Source organism: Leucopleurus acutus (genome assembly GCF_964270905.1).
Source record: "Leucopleurus acutus genome assembly, chromosome: 15".
In the NCBI taxonomy this organism is placed as follows: Eukaryota; Metazoa; Chordata; class Mammalia; order Artiodactyla; family Delphinidae; genus Leucopleurus; species Leucopleurus acutus.
The window spans coordinates 79,275,849-79,296,183 of record NC_139157.1 but is presented as its reverse complement, the minus strand read 5'-3'; the positions used below and the strand labels follow the sequence as shown (position 1 = coordinate 79,296,183).

The 20,335-nt window shown below is 41.0% G+C and overlaps 1 protein-coding gene across 1 annotated transcript; it reads right to left on the bottom strand.

Moving 5' to 3' along the window:
* Nucleotides 1-441: 441 nt before the first annotated feature.
* Nucleotides 442-18,105, bottom strand: CGAS (cyclic GMP-AMP synthase; the record flags this gene model as incomplete). Its single annotated transcript, XM_082855348.1, has 5 exons — nt 442-1,552; nt 4,434-4,536; nt 11,669-11,911; nt 13,132-13,351; nt 17,467-18,105. The coding sequence occupies 5 exons, from the start codon at nt 18,103-18,105 to the stop codon at nt 1,201-1,203; spliced, it is 1,557 nt and encodes a 518-aa protein (XP_082711474.1). The 3' UTR covers nt 442-1,200.
* Between the last annotated feature and the right edge of the window lie 2,230 nt (nt 18,106-20,335).

Here is a 20,335-nt window from a genome sequence, read left to right as displayed (position 1 = left end):
GTTGTTATACAGCAGTAGGAAACGAATGTAGTCCAACCCCCTCTACCACCGTCACTCACAAGCACTCAGGCCCTATCCTCTCCATGTAACTATTCATAATCCTGATAAGGTTAATAGTCAATAGTTATAATATTACTTTGAATTCACAAATACTTACAGTTGAGTAATATTCTCAAATTAGACTATGATTAGTTTTCTTGCACACATTCATTTTTTCCTGGAGTTAAAAGTAGCTTGGATTTTTTTGTTTGCCTAAGTTTCTATTTATTTATCATACACTGTCCCCAAAACTCTCCTCCAAATGTCCAACTTTTAGTACATTCAAACACATTAGCTTGTTGAAGATAACAAAAAATGCACAAGCATAAAGAAGACTGATACATTCAATATTTTAATTTTAAAACCTTTCTCACTAGAAGACACAAAAATTGGTGTAGACAGTCTGCACAGAAGTTATTCATGATATGAGAATGACAACAAAATGACAATGAGAAAACAATAAAAAAAAACCAGTAAGAAAATGTGCAAAATATCTGAATAGGAAAAAGTTAACAGACAGCAACTGCCTCAAGTTGAATGCTGCCTAAGTGCAGAGGAGAGAGGATGGCATTTTATCCCATACCCTTTTCTTTGAGTTTTGTACCATGTGTGTATTGCCTTTTCAGAAATACATATAAAAGTATTACTTAAAAGAAAGTAAGTTATGTTTTATATTTAGCCATGTGTAGAAAAGTATCCTATATTTTTCTATGAAAGATTAAGAATTTCCCAGGACACACAGAACCTATTTTTTCATTTCCTTCTTACCTATCCTAACACATAGGACAGGACATGGCTTCCAAACATATTTGTATGTTAAACAAAACCTACCAGTTCGTGGAGGCAATGACCTTGCCTCCTTCCACACATCTGTGCTAGGTGAGAGGTGGTGTTCAGTCAGTGCTTGATGAATTTAATTGAGGTGATATGTATTTTGTCCTTCTTTTCATGCCACTCTGGTAAAGCTTGTATATTTTAAATACTCCTTTGCTTCTTATTCCTTGAATAATCTGTTTCCTAGGATAATCCATCCTTTTATATTGATTAGAGTTTATGAAGAGAAACGGAGAGCTGAATAATCATTTTAGTCAATCATTGCTGTGATGCATTTCAATGATTATAAAGTCACTCTAATTCTTGATTCTTTTTAAAAATATAATTTCAAAATTCACCAAAAACTGGAAATCCATTGTTTCTTTCATATTCAATTTGCTTTGACAGAAATTCTTTACTTAGCTTGTCAATATGGTCTCGAGAGAAGAGATTGACTTCAGGAATGAAATAATGCTCAAGTTGTTCTGTCTTGAGGCACTGAAGAAAGTATGTCACACAGTTATCAAAGCAGAGCTCCAAATCCTTGGAGTGCCACTGACTGTCATCTGGGTCCTGGGTACAGACGTGAAAGAAGGCAGTTTTCACATGATAAGAACAGAACTTATCCAGTTCCTTTCGGTTTCCAAACTTTTTTTTCAGTTGTTCTAAAAGATATTTCATTAGTTTTAAACACTCTTTCCTGTTGAATAAAAAAGAAAACCATTTATTTTTACTTCTTTACAACCTGTTTCATTCCACAAAGAACTTTAGGTATCTTACAGGAAAAACATAGAGATATAGTAAACAATACAGATATTATAATACATATAGATACAAAAAACAATAAAGATATTGGGTTGGCCAAAAAGTTCCTTTGGTTTTTAAGTAAAAGACACATTTTTCGTTTTCACCAAGAACTTTATTGAACAACGTATTCTCTGTTTTGCTCCACTACCTTCTGCCATTTTTCAGGCAACTTCGTAATTCCATCTGCCCAAAACTTTTTATCTTTTTGAGCAGAGAACTGTTCCAGGTCCCAGAACTGTCACAGTCTTCCAGGGAATCGAAATTTTTTCCATTAAGAGAATTTTGTAAAGACCGAAATAAATGGAAATCCGCAGGTGCAATGTCTGCTGAATACGGCGGATGAATCAGAACTTCCCAGCCAAGCCGTAACAGTTTTCGCCTCAAAGAAATATGAGGTCTTGGGCTTCCCTGGTGGCGCAGTGGTTGAGAGTCCGCCTGCCGATGCAGGGGACACGGGTTCGTGCCCCGGTCTGGGAGGATCCCACGTGCCGCGGAGCAGCTGGGCCCGTGCGCCATGGCCACTGAGCCTGCGCGTCTGGAGCCTGTGCTCCGCAGCGGGAGAGGCCACAACAGTGAGAGGCCCCCGTACCGCAAAAAAAAAAGAAAAAAAAGAAAAATGAGGTCTTGCATTATCCTGATGGAAGATTATGCATTTTCTGTTGACTAATTCTGGACGCTTTTCGTCAGTGCTGCTTTCAGTTGGTGTAATTGGGAGCTGTACTGTTGGAATTGTTTGGTTTTCCAGAAGGAGCTCATAATAGGGGACTCTGTTCCAATCCCACCATATACACAACATCACCTTCTTTGGATGAAGACCAGCCTTTGGTGTGGTTGGTGGTGGTTCTCTTTGCTTGCCCCATGATCTCCTCCATTCCACATTATTGTACAGTATCCACTTTTCATCACCCGTCACAAATTTGTTTTAAAAACGGAACGTTTTCGTTACATTTCAATAGAGAATCGCATGCGGAAATATGGTCAAGAAGGTTTTTTCACTTAACTTATGTGGAACCCATAAGTTAAACACCAAAGCAGTGAACATAACCAAGCTGGTGCAAATGATTTTCAATGTTTGATTTGGATATTTTGAGCATGTCAGCTATCTCCTGCGTGGTATAACGTTCATTGTTCTCAATTAATGTCTCGATTTGATCACTATCAACTTCAACTAGTCTACCCAACTGTGGAGCATTGTCCAGCGAGAAATCTCCAGCATGAAACTTCGCAAACCACTACTGACATGTTCGATCAGTCACAGCACCTTCTCCACACACTGCACAAATCTTTTTTTGCGTTTCACAGTTGCGTTTTTACCTTTCTTGAAATAATAAAGCATGATATGCCAAAAATGTTGCTTTTTTCCTTCCATCTTCAATATTAAAATGGATACACAAAAGTTCACAGACTTTGATAAGCTTTTTTTTAAATGCACATTGATATGACAGCTGTCAATACAATCTAACAAAATTGTTTCAAATGATGTTAAAGACAACTAAGTGCTACTAGAGCCATCTTACGGAAAAAACTGAACGAACCTTTTGGCCAACCCAATATATGTATAAATAATATAATTACAGAGTCATTCTAAAACTTAATTATTTTTTCAAATACATGGTTTAAAGTTTCAAGAACCTATTTTTTCCTTTCCTCTTCCCCGTTCCTGGCTTAAGTGTTTTATTCTATCAGGATTAATTCAACTACATGAAACCGGCAGATATTTATATTATCCAGTTATTTAGTACCTAGAAAAATCTTGTTTTAATTTTTATAAAATGATTTTGTCTTATTTTGGTTTACATTAATCATCCAGTTATTTAGCAGTTGACAAAATTTGACGTTTATAAAATTACTAAGCCTAATCAACAATATATTTTTCTTAATGCTTGCTTCAAAGCCTGCATATGAAGCCTTAAAGAACTTCCTGTGCCTGCACATTGGGCATTCTTGTTTTAACCTTTTAACTTTTGTGATCCTTATTCCAGACAACTTTAGGAACTCAAATGAATGATTCCTTTTCAAGCTCAGTTCTTTATGGTGTCTATGCTACCAAGAAAAATAATTACCCATCTCTCAGTGTTGTTTCAAATTTACCTGGTCAGTCCCTGGCCTTCAACACAGCCAAACCACCTCAAAGCAAGCACCAGCATCCAATAAGAGTGGTCCTTTGGTCTCCTCCCATTATGCAACATTAATATTCATTACCTTGAAGCAACCAGAACACTAAGACAAATCCAATTGTCACAGCTGGTCATGACTAGTGTTCACACCCTTCGCTCTGTCCTACTTTCATACATCTACATCCATATAATCCAGGCTCAGGACTATGCTCCCCAGCACTGCCTTCTTTTTTTATTTTAATTTTAATTATTTATTTGTTTGGCTGTGCTGGGTCTTAGTTGTGGCACGCACGCGGGATCTTCGTTGCCGCGTGCGGGATCCTTTAGTTGTGGCATGCAGGCTCTTAGTTGTGGCATGCAGGATCTAGTTCCCTGACCAGGGATCAAACCCGGGCCCCCTGTGTTGGGAGCTTAGCATCTTAACCACTGGACCACCAGGGAAGTCCTACCATTGCCTTCTAACAACACTCTTCCTTAGTCCCTTGGACCTGGCTTCCTTGGTTTCATTCTTACACTCTAATACTCCAGGTCAATCCAGCCATGCACTGCCCCCAGGACTCAAGCCAGCAATGATCATCTTCAGGTTTAAACTATGGAGTCAACAAAGAACTAAGCATTCTATTGATAATCTGTCATTTCACAAAATAAGGAGGTTACCTGCAACATTTCACTCCATCAATTTCACAGCATGTTTTAGATTTTCCGTGATTTTTCAAAATTTCCTTTTCAATGTGAGAGAAGGACAGACGCCATGTTTCTTCTTAATTTCCAAAAGAAAAATAGAAAAGCACTTTACCAAAAACAAACAATATAAACAACACAATATTTAAATGATTTCCATCATTAAAATATCATCCTGAAAAATTTCTAGAGGGAGATAGACCAAAAGAAGTGAACAGATAAATAATGTGATTACATATTAAAACAAGTGATTTGAACAAGCAAACAATGTGCCAAGATAGAAAAAAAACTGGGGGGAGAACTCAGGGCTTAATACATTTAGCCATGGTGAGACGTATTACCTTTCATATATTGCTAAATACAGTCTGTTGACGTTTTGTTTCAATAATAATTTGAATTGATTGATTGAAGTTTTTTGTTTATCCTTTTATACCATCCTTGCAAGTTTGGGTATTCACGTAAAATGAACCAGGGAACATTTCCTTTTTTTCTATTTTTTGCGAGTTTATGTAAGAATAGAATGATCTCCCCCTTCTCCCCAAGTTTTAACCATGGATAGCTCTTTTAAGCTCTGACCATCCTATCACTATCTTGTTTTAATCAGAAATTGGTTTATAATTTTAAAAATCAATCAATATAATCTGTCACATTAACAGAATAGGGGAAAAACATATGATCAACTCAACAGAAGCAGAAAGTACAGCTAATAAAATTTAACATTCATTCATCATTAAAAGAAAACACCTCTCAGTAAGTTAAATGTGGATGGAAACCTGATCTAATAACAGGTAGATTATAAAAAAAAACCCATAGCAACATGATAATCTAATGTAAAATGTAGAAGTTTTTTCTTTGAAATCAGGAAGGCAGGCTGTGTGCTATCCCTGTTTCTGTTCAACATGCATTGGCTACCCTAGCAAGCACAGTAAGAGAAGGAAAAATGAAAGCTATCATTACTGATAGATGATATAACTGTATATGTAGAAAATACAAAAGAAGCTGGGTGACAGGTATGCATGAGTTCAATATATTCTTCAGTCTACTTTTCTATTGGTTTAAAATTTTTCATAATAAAAAGTTACAATTGCCTATGAGTAAATCTAACAAAAGACATATAAACTTTCTGTGGAGAAAATTCAAAAACTTCACTGATGGGCTTCCCTGGTGGTGCAGTGGTTGAGAGTCTGCCTGCCGATGCAGGGGACACGGGTTCGTGACCCGGTCCAGGAAGATCCCACATGCTGCGGAGCGGCTGAGCCCGTGAGCCATGGCCGCGGAGCCTGCGCGTCCGGAGCCTGTGCTCCACAACGGGAGAGGCCACAACAGTGAGAGGCCCGCGTACCGCAAAAAAAAAACCCCACAAAACCCACAAAAAACTTCACTGGAAAGTATTAGAGGAAATCTAAATAAATGGAGATGTGCACCTGCACATGAATTAGAAGACTCATTATTGTAAATATATCAAGTCTCCCCAAATTCATCTATAGAGTCAACGCACTCACAATCAAAACTCCAAAAACAATGTTTCTGTAGACCTTGACAAGATGATACCAGCATTTTTATGAAAATAAAAGGGTCAAGAATATCTAAATCACTCTTTAAGAAGGACAAAGTGGGAGAGCAGATATCAAGGCTTATAAAGTCATATTATATATGACAATATGGTATAGCTCAAGGACAGACAAAGATTTTGGGGGGACAGAATAAATAGTATACTAAAGCCTACACAATATACAGACAATAAATATATGGGGAAGGTGGCACAGAGATAGGTGTGCTCATAGCTGCTGTATAAATCCATGTACAACATCCATTTATGCCATTCTGAAAAAGGCAAACTATAGAGATGGTAAACAGGTCAGCGGTTGCCAGAGGTTTGGGATGCAGAGGGTTGAATAAGTGAAGCACAGGGACTTTTTAGGGAAGTGAAACTATTGGTATCATGTAACGGTAGATACACGATGCAATGCATTTGTCAAAACCAACAGAACTTCATGGCACAGAGAGTGAACCTTAACATACACAAACTGTTAAAAAGTCACTTAGAAGGTCAAGGGATCTCAAGAAGTAACGCAGACTGCGAAAAGGGACTCTAACTGTATTACGAATGTATGACACAAACTCCCTGAACGGCATGGGGGCAAAAGGTGTTGACCTAAGTTACTTTGGAAATGGGGTCTGTAAGACTGAAGGCAAAAGGAACTGTACACACGCACTGTGCACACAGGGGAATAGATTTACAATTCCGAACCATCCATACATGTGGATTGGAACTGAACAAGGAACAATGGAGTAGGTGGGTGGCAGATGGTGGGAGCCAGGTTTCTCGCTGTTGGGATGAGAGGTTACAGAGAGCAAGGAGAGAAGGTAGAATGATCCACGTGATAACGGATTACAGTTCAAGACATCAGTGTGAATTCATGTACCACTTAAAACAGATACAGGTGGTGACACACGGAAATACCTACAGAGCTGTGCATATGCTGCAGTTAGTAATCATACATGTATTTCCTCTGCTACTCCAGCAGAGCACACATAGCACCCAGGTCATGGCTCTAGTACACTCTCCAATAAAAGGATACAGGGTTCCTTGGAGAAATGGCTGATTCTAGGACTGAAGCAAGAAATACACAAGATGAGCCTGGAGCATCTTGTGGTACCAGAAAGTGAGTTAGTGCTGAAAACAAAACAAAACCCACAATTATGGGACGTTTGTCAAAAGGACACAGGAGCCAAATGAAAGAGCTCCTCAAGGCCAAAGCTGGAACAATTTAAGCAACAAAATGAAAGCAGTATTGAATTATAGCCCGAAATACGAGACAAATATCCATGAGTCCATACTGATATGATTTTAGTAAATAAATAAATGGGAGAGAAGAGGGCTTCCCTGGTGGCGCAGTGGTTGAGAGTCCGCCTGCCGATGCAGGAGACACGGGTTCGTGCCCCGGTCCGGGAAGATCCCACATGCCGCGGAGCGGCTGGGCCCGTGAGCCATGGCTGCTGAGCCTGCGCGTCTGGAGCCTGTGCTCCGCAACGGGAGAGGCCACAACAGTGAGAGGCCCGTGTACCGAAAAAAAATGGGAGAGAAGAGATAAATCTCCAATGCAGAATATCAAATAATGTGTGTAAATACTCTGCTCTTGAAGAGGTGAGCTTAGGGACTTCCCTGGTGGTACAGTGGTTAAGACTCCACACTCCCAATGCAGGGGGCCTGGGTTTGATCCCTGCTCAGGGAACTAGATCCCACATGCATGCCGCAACTAAGAGTTCGCATGCCGCAACTAAGGAGCACGTGAGCCACAACTAAGACCCGGCACAAACAAATAAAAATAAATAATTAAAAAAAAAATAAAGAGGTGAGCTTAAGTGTGAGCTGTGCACAGTGACTTCCTTCCAAATAACACAGTATGAAAAGGGGGAAAGAGAGGATATTAACAGTCGAGAAACCTGGCAAACACTCCCTCAGCCAGGTGATCGAGGTCCACACCAGCAGTGCTAAGTCATACTCACGATGTACCCTTGATGTAATAGGATGAGAATGGCATTTCAACTCTGCGGTCCTCCTCCACCAAACTCAGAACTCCAGTCTAACCCACAAGAAAAGCATGAGACACATGCCAAACGAGGGACGTTCCACAGAATATCTGACTGGTACTCCTCAAAACTGTCAAGGTCATCAAATACAAGGCAAGACTGTGAAACTGTCACAGTCAAGAGGAGGCTAAGGAGACGTGACAACTAAATGCAATGTGGTATCCTAGATGGGATCTTGGAACAGAAAAAGGACATTAGGTAAAAATCAAGGAAATCTGAGTAAAGTATGGACTTTAATTAACAAGACTATACCAATATTGGTTCATTAATTATGACAAATGTGTCATATTAATGTAAGATGCTAATAATGGGAAATAGGTATGCGGTATACAGCAACTCTCTATATCATCTTTGTACTTTTTCTGCAAATCTTAAACTATTCTAAAATTAAAAGTTTATTTTAAACAACCATGTTGAAGTATCATTTCTCTCTTTTTGGATTATTGGCAAAAATTTCAAAGGGTTTAATGAGTTCTGTTGTTAAAGCTGAGGGTGAAATGGGTACTCTCATACACTTCTGTGGGAATGCAAATTGGTGAATTCTGTCTGGAGGTGATTTTGGCAATACCAGCAAAATTAGATATGGATTTACTATTCCTTGACCAGCTATAAAAACAGACTATAAAAAGGAATGGTGCTCAAAAAAACCAAAAACACTAATTCGAAAAGATACATGCACCTCAATGTTCACAGCAGCATTATTCACAATTGCCAAGATACAGAAGCAACCTAAGTGTCCATCAACAGATGAATGGATAAAGAAGACGCGGTATATATATACAGTGGAATACTACTCAGCAGTAAAAAAAGAACGAAAGTTTGCCATTTGCAGCAACATGGATGGACTTGGAGGGCATTATGCTAAGTGAAATAAGTCAGACAGAGAAAGACTAATACTGTATGACGTAATTTACATGTAGAATCTAAAAAATAAAACAAACTAGTGAAGATAACAAAAAAGAAGACGACTCACAGATACAGAGAACAAATGAGTGGTAATCAGTGGGGGGGGAGGGGCAGATACAAACTACTGGATATAAGATAGGCTACAAGGGTGTAGTGTACAACACGGGAAGTACAGCTAATATTTTGTAGTAACTGTAAATGGAAAGTAACCTTTAAAAACAGTATAGAATTTTTTTTAAAAAAGGAACGAGTGCTATCTCTACACAGAGCTATGGAGTGATAACCTAGATATCTTATTAAGTGAAAATAGAAAAGTACTTTTTAAAGAGGGGGTGTTGCATATGAATATATATACATATATATATATATGTATTTACTTGTACTTTTTAAAAATGAAAGGTGAACTGAAAACAATTATAGGGCTTCCAATCAGGGAAGGAGAGAAGAGTGTAGAGGAAACATAAAGGGAAGCTATGTTTCCCTAAGAATACTTTTTTCTGTAGCTTTGACTTTGGAACCATGTGAATGCTTTATAAATTTATGAAACAAAGCTAAATTAAAATTTAATTCCAATACCTAAAATTAGAAACAATAATGAAAACAATGAATTTAAGCATACTGAGTTGGGTAGTTTAACCACCTGGAGGAATTTTTTCAAGTGGGTTTAAACTTAGTATTTTGAAATCCTTCAAAAATATACAGAAAAAGCTGAAAGAGTTTTATAGTAAACATTCACATGCCTACCACCTACATTCTACAATTAATGTTTTGCTATACTTGCTTTATCACATATTTATCTATCCATCCATAAATTCTTTTTTTTTAAGAAAACTGTTATTTTAAAACAAGTTGTGGATGGGGACTTCCCTGGTGGTCCAGGGGTTAAGAATCCACCTTCCAATGCAGCGGATGCAGGTTCGATCCCTGGTCGGGGAATTAAGGTCTCACATGCTGCCAGCCAACTAAGCCCACACACCACAACTACTGAGCCTGTGTGCTCTGGAGCCTGCGCACCACAGCCAAAGATCCTGCATGCCACAACAAAGATTCTGTGAAGACCTGACACAGCCAAATAAATATTTGTTTAAAAAATAAAACAAGTTGTGGAACTAATTAGAATACTTTACCCATAAACACTTCAGCATGAATATTATGAACTGGAGTTCAATATTTATTTGCATGTGTGATTTTTTAGGTAAGATTTGCGAACAGTGAAATGCACACACCTTAAATGTAGTATTTGATGAGTTTTGACAAATGACTACACCCGTGTCATTTGTTTTTCGTTTTCTTTCATTTATTTATTTGGTTGTGTTGGGTCTTAGTTGTGGCACGTGGGTTCTTTGCTGCCACACATGTGTTCTTTGTTGCCGCGTGCGGGATCTTCCTTGAGGCAAGCAGGATTTTTAGTTGCGGCGTGTGGGATCTTTTTAAACCCCCATCAAAAAGTTATCATCACCCCAGAAAGTTCTCTCCTGTCCCTTCCTAATCAACCCCCAGCACCTCAGGCAACCTCTGCTCTAATTTTTTAAAAAACCATAGATAAATTCTGCTTGTTCTAGAACTTACTATAATTGAGATCATACAGTATGGACCCTTTGTTTCTGTTTTCTTTCACCTGTCTTAATGTTTTTAGTATTCATCCATCCTCTTATCAGTGGTTCATTGTTTTTTGTTGTTGAGTAGTATTCCATTTTACAAATATACTACAGTTTGGTTATTCATTATCTTTTGATGGACTTCTGGGCTATTTCCAGATTTGGGTTAGTACATATATTCTTATATAAATGTGTTATGGACTTAATGCTGGATTAGGGAAGATATATGTTTAACCTTTTAAGAAACTGCCAGACCTTTTCTCAAAGGTACGATCCCTCAAAGGGATCGTACCATATTACACTTCCATCAACAGTGTATGAATTATTTTTTTTTAAATAAAGCTTTGCATGTTCATTGATTGGAATGTCAAAATTGAAATTGATGAATAACTTTTTAAAATATTTAAATAAATTTAAAATGCTGGGTAGATAGTTTAGATATCTGGGAATATTGTAGTTTTATTGATTTTTTTTCTATTTTAGCACTTACTGCATCTATGCTTTGACATGAGGTATTGAGAAATATGATGAAATGTGTATACAGTCCCTGCCATGCTCATAAAGTATCATTCTGAAAATGAACTTCAATGCAAAGACATACCTTCTAGGTTTATTTTGTGTGTAACGATACTTGTACTTAGTTGACATTCAATCTCCTATGTCAGATAAAGTAAACTATGGATGATTACAAGTTTGAAGGAATCTGTATATTTTTTAGTGTAATAAAAACATATACAGATGAGCAAACAGGTTTAGCAGGGCTCGATAACTAGCCCCAGATCACACAGCTAGTAAGGGAAGAAGCCTTAGGATGCAGATCCAGGGCAGTCTGACTCCAAGGCCAGTACTTGCTTTTCTTTATTAAAAACAAACAAACAAAAACAACATTCAAACATGGGCTAGTAGACATTTTAAAGCTGAGTACTTGATATTACTATTACAATTATGCCCTTTTCAATTCCATCTATCACCAAACTCCCATCCTGTAGCCTGTTTAGCCTAATGGCTCTTGAAATGCCAATAGCACGAGTTGATCTTTCACTGCCCTAGTATGTAACATTAACGACTCTTTTATATGGACGTCTTTTAAGTTAACCTTCATGGTCAAGATACCTTGGAAACCACTTCCTTCCTTTGCATGCTTGGGTACCAGGTAAAATGGCTGTCGTCTTAAACTGTTCCTGACTTTTGCTCCAAGCCAGTTACTGATGGGCAGGCCTTCCATGGTGCTAGCAGGCCAGCTGCTTTTGGATTCCAAAGCCAGGATTATATCGACAGATATTTCTTTAGGTTTTCTAACCAGAAGTGTTACTGCAGGGCTCCCTCTTCTCTTCCTCTCCACCATGACATCTGTATCTGTTTAAACATATTAATAAAGAAGAAAGGGCTTATCATTCCACTTTTCTCTAAAAACACAGGGAAAATAACATAGCTATAACTGGAGATCCATAAGTACTAAGTGTAAGATGAAAATTAGTTCTAAAGAAGAAAATGACCCCACAAGGTAGTGTTCTACTCATTGAGCCAGTATTTATTGATGATACCCATTATGGGGTATATTATCAAGATTCTGTCTGGTATATAAAACGAGTAGCCCCCAAAGACTTTGGGGTTTGGGAGTGCTGTGATTAAATTTTCATTTAAATTTGTGTACGGGGGTTTGGAGGGAAGCCTACATAAGAGGCCAGATGAGCAGCAGGGAGGAGAGGGGTGATTCAGAAGACCTCAGCGGGAATTCCCTGGCGGTCCAGTGGTTAGGACTCCACGCTTTTGCTGCCGAGGGCACAGGTTCAAGCCCTCGTCGGGGAACTAAGAACCTGCAAGCTGTGTGGCACGGCCAAATTGAAAAAAACAAAACAGCAACAGCCCAGCCCGGAGGGTGGAGGCGTGTCATGCAGAGAGGCAGTGAGCACCAGCACCCAGGAAGCAAGCACTGTTGACTGCAGCATTATTCACAACAGCCAAGATGCTTGAGACAGCCTAGGTGTCCTCTGATGAACGAATCGGTAAAGAGCTTGTGGCATATATAGACAATGGAATATTATTCAGCCTTAACAAGGAAGGAAATCCTGCCATTTGTGACAATATGGATGAACCTGGAGGTCGTTGTGCTAAGCAAAGTGCATGACCTCATTTATATGGAGACGCTAAGAAAGTCAAACACAGAGAAGCAGACTGTAGAATGGAGGTTACCAGGGGCGGGGAGGTGGGAGAAGTGGGAAGATGTTCATCAAAGAGTACAGAGTTAGGGCTTCCCTGGTGGCGCAGTGGTTGAGAGTCCGCCTGCCAATGCGGGGGACACGGGTTCGTGTCCCCAACTGCTACCACTTCTCCCAGTTCACTCCCTTCAAAGCATGCATTGCAAAAAAAAAAAAAAAACCAAAAAAACAAACAAAATAGAGTCAATCAACATTTAGGAAGAATACCAAGAAAATATAGTAGACTAAAATTAAGAGCAAAGAGTTGTTTCTAGGAGGTAGTAGTCAACAGTCTGCTGCAGGGAGATCAAGAAAGATCAGGAGAGGCAATTAGTAGATATGATTAGATCTTTAAGAATCAAAAGTCAAAGATCTTACCTTCAATATTTTTAATTTCTTCCTTAATGATTTTCCTAAACTTGGACAGCATCTTAGAAGCTGATAATATTTCCCCTTCTAAAAACTGACCCAGAGGATTTCCTTTGGGATTTCTTTTGAACTTCACAAAGTAATGAGCACCACTGTTGTAATATTCTTCTAGCTGAATTCGGGGGACCTCCAGTTTGAACATAACATCAAATTCATTAGGAGCAGAAATCTAAGAAACAGTAAAAATAGCACCAATGTGTTTGCTTGTGAATATTTTCCAACCAACTACAATTTTTTTCCTTAAAATTTCCACGAAAAGCTACCACGAAAAGCAAGATTTCTAATATTTATACCCTCTGGGAGTGAGACTAGGGGAGCTAGGTGAAGAGTATTGGCTTCAGTTTGTAGGTTCTATACGCATTTTCTTAAAAACAATTAAAAATAATATGCAAGCTTTAAAAATCTGTACCAGTTTTTTCCTGAGATTAAAGCTTGATAAAATTAAAGAAATTTAGGGTGCTACCTTTTAAGTTACAAGCTACACACTGAGCCAGCCCCCTGTCACTGGTCTCAAAAATATGTGTAGTTACCTCCTAGCTAGTTGAGCAAGGGCCCTCTCCTTACAGCTAACAGTCAGCCAAATGAGTATGAGCTCCAAGTCATACACTAACTACATTAATGTCTTTGAACCACAGCATTTTAAGAGCTTCAGGGAATTCCCTGGCGGTCCAGTGGTTAGGACTCCATGCTTTCACTGCCAAGGGCATGGGTTCCATCCCTGGTCAGGGAGCTAAGATCCCACGAGCCGTGCAGCGTGGCCAAAAATAAATAAATAAATAAGAACTTCAAAGAATCTTCTTCATCACCACAATAATAATTACAGCAATTATAATAAATGATTATTTTCCTATATTAAAAATGCACAAGTGTTTTACTCATTAGGAGTATGCTTCAAGTACAGCTATTGGACTGTACTATTCAACACAGTATCTGGTAGCCCTATGTCTTTTTTTTTAAAAATTATTTATTTATTTATTTTTGGCTGCGTTGGGTCTTTGTTGCTGCACGTGGGCTTTCTCTAGTTGCAGCGAGCGGGAGCTACTCTTCGTTGTGGTACGCGGGCTTCTCATTGTGGTGGCTTCTCTTGTTGTGGAGCACGGGCTCTAGGCCCGCAGGCTTCAGTAGTTGTGGCTCTCGGGCTCTAGAGCGCAGACTCAGTAGTTGTGGCGCGCGGGTTTAGTTGCTCCGTGGCATGTGGGATCTTCCCAGACCAGGGCTCGAACCCGTGTCCCCTGCATTGGCAGGCGGATTCTTAACCACTGCGCCACCGGGGAAGCCCTGCCCTATGTCTTTTGACCATGTGAACGTGGCTAGTCCAAACTGAGACGTACCGTGCTGTGCAGTGAACCGTGTCCTCTCAAAATTCATATATTGAAGCCCTAACCCCCAACGTAACTGTACCTGGAGACAGGGCTTTTAGGAAATAATGAAGGTTAAATGAGATCATGAGGGTAGGGTCCTAGTTGATAGGACTGGTGGACTTAGATGAAGTGAGATCGCTTGCTGTGTCTCTGCACACATGCTCTGAGAAACACAGCGAGGACCCAGGGAGAAGGCGGCTATCTGCAAACCAGGACGACAGCCCTCACCAGAACCTAACCGTTCTGGCACCCTGATCATGGACTTCCAGCCTCCAGAACCATGAGAAAATAAATGTCTGTTGTTTAAGCCACTCAGTCGATGATATTTTACTATGGCAGCCCAAGCTGACTAGGACATACTATGGGGGTGCAACAAACACGTGAAGTGCCATCAGTGGGATGAAATAAAAGCCTCTGAAAATCCACTTTTCCATAAAAGTAACAAGAACGTGGGCAGAAAAGGTCAAATTCAACTTTTTCAGGTCTTTGTAAATTAACCAAAGGCTTGCAACAATCCAAGGAGGATTTATTCAAGAAAAATGGTCGAGGGCTTCCCTGGTGGCGCAGTGGTTGAGAGTCCGCCTGCCGATGCAGGGGACGCGGGTTCGTGCCCCGATCGGGGAAGATCCCACATGCCGCGGAGCGGCTGGGACCGTGAGCCATGGCCGCTGAGCCTGCGCGTCCGGAGCCTGTGCTCCGCAACGGGAGGGGCCACAGCAGTGAGAGGCCCGCGTACCGCAAAAAAAAAAGAAAAATGGCTGAATCCCAGTAAGGACAGTGAGCCTTGAGGGCACGCTGAATTGCCCTTTTCCCATCCCCAGCAGCATTCCCACTCCTGCCCAGAAACCCTCCACCAAGAGCAGCCAGAACTCCGACTTCTAATACCATAGGTTAGGTTTGCCTGTTTGGGAACAGGAACTGAATCATATAGTAGGTACCCTTTATACCTGACTTCTTTCATTTAACACTGTGAGATTCATCTATATCGTTCTGTCTATAGTGGTAGTTTGTTCTTTTTCATTCTGTGTAGTATTCCACTGAATTAATGGAGTATACCAAAATAGATTTACTTATTCTGTTGTTGAGTATTTGGGTTGTTTCCAGTTTTTAACTACTACAGATAGTTCTGAGTTTAACTGTTACAAAGTTGTTCTGAGCATTCTTACATATGCCTTTGGGCGGCCATGAGCACCCGTTGCTATTGTATATGTGCCCAGGAGTGGGGCCGTTGGACCACAGGACAGGCAAATCTTGAACTTTAGAAAAAAATGTCAGTTTTCAATAGGTAGTAACAATTTATCCTCCCAGCATTAATGCAAGGGAGTTTCAGTTGCTCCACATCTCCTCCAAACTTGGAATTGTCAAGTCTTTTAAAATTTTAGCTCAAGGAACAAAAATCAGTCCATGTGGACAAGGGGAAGAGTGACATGAAATGAAGTTGAAGCGGAGGCCGGGGCTCAGATTCTGCGAGGACCTGTAGATCCTGGAAAGGAGTTCAGATTTTATTCCATCATGTTCATTGAGAAGCCAGGTTTTAGCTTTGTATTTTTAAAAATTTAGTCTGGCCTCTGTGGAGATATTATAAGAAGGCAAATAAGGAGATTGGAAAGGCAAAATTCAGGTGAAAGATGATGGTGGCTTAGAGGGAGGCGGGGGTGAGCTGCTGGGGATGGACAAAAAGAACATTATAAACTGGAAATCCCACAAGGAATTTCTACAAGAAAACTTCCAGATTTTCACCTAGAATTTGATAATATTACAATAAAATACATGAATGGAAATGCGTCAATATGAATCCAAGTAAAAGAGTTAATGAGAAGTGTCTTTTGTCGATCCCTTTACCAATTATAAAGTTTGGAATCCAACTTTGAAATTTAAGTGTATGCATAACAGAAGAAAATACACCAAAATAACGGTGAATAAAACAAACAGGAATAATACTGTTCTTCTATATGCTTTTCTGAAATTTCCAGGGACATCAACACGGAACAGGGGCAAATACGGGAGAGGCTGAGGAAAGAGGTATGGAGCAGGGGTACTGTTGTGCTGTGGGAACCTACTGAGGGCAGGCAGTGGGTCAACTCTACAATGAACACGTATATACCTTTTATAACCAGTTTTTTAAAAGCAATACATGTTTTAGATAAAACAAATTTCACTGAATTTCCTTCCATCAGCTTGATTTTCAAAAGGAGAGGGGTACTGCTATATTTAAAGTGGATAACCAACAAGGACCTACTGTATAGCACAGGGAACTCTGCTCAATATAAAGTAACAACCTAAACAGGAAAAGAATTTGAAAAAGAATAGATACATGTATATGTATAACTGAATCACTTTTCTGTACTCCCGAAACTAACACAACATTGTTAATCAACTATACTCCAAAACGAAATAAAAAGTTTTAAAAAATAAGTAAATAAAAAGGAGAGTGGTTCTGATGGGAGACTGTTCTCCGTCTTCTCGTTCTCTAGTTCTAACTAATAACTTTCTCTTCCCTTTGGACCCTCCACATAATAGAACTGATCGACATTTATGTAGTAAGAATCATGCTCCAGGCAGATTAGTCTGATGCAAGTTTTGCTCACTTGGCTTTCAAGAAGCTTTAGATGGAATTATATGAGTGGTCTTCAGTGCTAAAAGAGTTTTAAGATCCAAAGACCGATACATACACCATCTTTCTGCGATAAACAAATATCACTGAGTCCATAGCAATAAAATGAGCAGCCGTATAAGGGTTCAAAGTTGTGCAAAACGTTCTGTGACAATGGAGCTTGCAATCTAGATGGGAAGCCGAAACAAAACAGCTATGTCACAGACCACAAAAGAACACGAGTCTGAGTTACTTCCGAAGGGAAGTGAGGGGCGCGTAGGAGGTGGATATGAGCCGCGGGAACTGCAGCGGAGGCGCGGCGCAGCTCACCTTCACGCGCTCGTAGTAGCTCCCGGTGCGCAGCAGCGCGACGCCTTTGAACTCGGACTCACAGCTCTGCAGTCTCCGCAGCAGGTGGTCCGTGAGCCTGTTCACCACCTCCGCCGCCTCAGAGATTTCCTGGCGGCTCAGCCTCAACTTGTCCAATACCGCCCGGGGCTTCCAGGCGCCGGGCGCCTCCTTCCCGCGCCCGAGACTGGAGACTGGGACCAGCGGGCCGGGGACCTCCGTGGGCCCGGGCTGAGGTCTCCGCTCCCGAGCGGAGCGCGCGGTGCCCTCGCGGCGAGATGCACGCCTGGGAAGGGGCGGCCCCGGGGCCGCGGGAGGCATCACCCCTTCGGTCCGAGCAGGCGGACCTTCCACCCGGTCCTCAGCGCGGGCAGCCCGCGGGCGTACCGCCCGCGCGCGTACCTGCCGCTTCTCCTGGGGTTCCGGGCCGCTCTTCTCCCTCCGGGATCCCGACGGCCTGGCGGGGCCGCACCTCCGCGCGCTGGGCCGGGCGGCCTCAGGGACGGCCGGGGACTCTCTAGGCTCGGTCGGGGCGCCCTTCACACGCGGCGCCGAGACCCTGGGGGCGGCGGCTTCCGCCTCCGAAGCTGCTCCCGTCGCCTTTCTGCGCCGCGGGGCCATTGCTGGCGCTCTCGTCTCCCCAGAGGGAGAAGACTCGGCTTCGGAAAAAGGCCTTGGGAGGAGGAGCCAGCAGTGGCGATTGGAAGTGAAACTTCAACATCTGGCGGGAACTCACCAAACGCTGCGCGGAAGAAGAGCCCAGAGCCAGGTGGCCACGGGGAGCCACGCCCCCGCCGCGGAGGGGCGGGCCCACGGCGCTCCCGCAGTCGCCCACTTTCTCGCCTTCGCGTGGAGCGGTACCGGCGGCTTGGGAACCGCGCAAAACCGAACCCAGGGCAGCGCACACCACCTTCGCGAGCTTTGAAAGCCAGACGCATTTGCCGGCGTAGCGCCTACAAAATTTGGGGGAAACTATAACACCTTCTCGCACACTGAAGTTGACAGAGAAACTTTTTCAGTGTAAGTTTAAATAAAGCATTTTTTTATTAAAGGGAAATAGAAAATAAAATTTTTACTAGATGGAATGAGATGTGGATTGACTGTAATTGGAATAAATATTTCATATTATTTGATTTTGTAAAAGCACGCACAATCTTAAACTGTGAAGTTCCTATTGGTGAGTTTTAGCCACTGGTTCTCAAAAGCCCATCAAAAAATGGCACGTGCATTTTAAATAATCCATACTGCTTTGGCGTTGTGATTCAAGAGTATCTTAATACAGGCTTTCAAGTATCGCTGTCTAAAGCCAAATCGTTTACAGAAATACGTATTTGACAGGAAGCCCCTAGGTTTAACGTGCCTGGTAGTTTTCTTTTTAACCATCCTAACCATTTTTAAGTGTACAGTTCTGTGTGAAACCATCTCCACTATCCATCTCAGAACTCTTCATCTTGAAAAACAGAAACTCTACCCACTAAGCCATAACACCCCATTCCCCCTGCTCTCTCCGGCTTCTGGTAAGAGCCCTTCTATTTTCTGTCTCTGAATTTGACACTCTGGGTACCTCATGTAAGTGGAGTCATACAGTATTTGTCCTTTTGTGATGGGCTTATTCACTTAATATAAAGTCCTCAAGGTTTATCTATGTTGGAGCAGGTGTCAGCCTTCCTTTTTAAGGCTGAATAATTTCATTGTACGTATGTACCACATTTTGTTTTCCATTCATCTGTCAATGGACAAAAATGCCTTGATTACCTTTTCAAAAGTTTTCTTTGGAACCAGTATTTTCCTATGTCCTTCTCTTTGAACAGTGATGTAAGAGATGTTTTTCTTTTGTAAAATGGAAGGAGGACTATTGTGTAATCAGACTTGTTGTCAAGCAGACCAGTTTCAGGGAAATGTAAGTTGAAATGTGGAAAGCCGTTTCCTTAAAACTGCAGGTGTACTTGGGCTGTCTTCCAGGATGTGCAGGAGTATGCCTGCTCCAGACTGAAGACCTCTGCTCTACGGGTCTATTTTTGTTCTCCAAGGGCTCCGTGCTTGTCATGGAATCCTGTAAATGCCTCTATAGCTGGCTTAATGCTGTCTTCCAGCTGTTTCCAAAGTCTTCTAAAGTGCACTGGTGTTAGCTTAACCGAAAACGTGCAGGCAGCAATCAACCAGACCAGAATCAAATACCTCTTCTGCTGACCCGTCAAAGGAGGAAAACTTGTTTCTTGCTCAATCTTGCAGCAGCAATCAGTGCAATCAGTGTCCAAATTATAGAAGGAATGACTTTTTAGTTGAATCTTGATAACGAGTTTGGATTTTATCTAGTAGGGAAAAACAAGAGATGTGGGTATATATTTTAACTAGATGATTTTATATCTTCCCCTTTATATCTCATGTTTGTCTCAGTAATTCACTTAGTCACTCAACAAATATTTGGCACAAATACTATGTGCCAAGCTCAGTTCTAGGCTCTTGGGAGATATTGATAAACAAAGATCCTTGTCTTCCTGGAGCTTGCATTCTGTCAGGGAGAAACAGACAATAAACATAATACATATGTAAATTATCCCATATAGTAAAAAAGGATGAGCTATATTGAAAAAGGAAAAAATAGTGCAGGAATAATCAGGAGTGAGGAATGGTACAATACTAAAATAGTGAGAGAGTGACATTTGAGCAAAGATTTAAAGGAGGGGATACCCAGGGGAAGAGTGTTCCAGAAGAAGGAAAAGTTAATGCAAAGGACGTAAAGTGGGACTATGCCTAGTTGTTCAAACAACAACCAGTGTGGCTGGAGCTTATGAACTTTGAGGTGATGTGTGGGTTATCAACTTACTGCCTCTCAGCTCCAAACAAACCC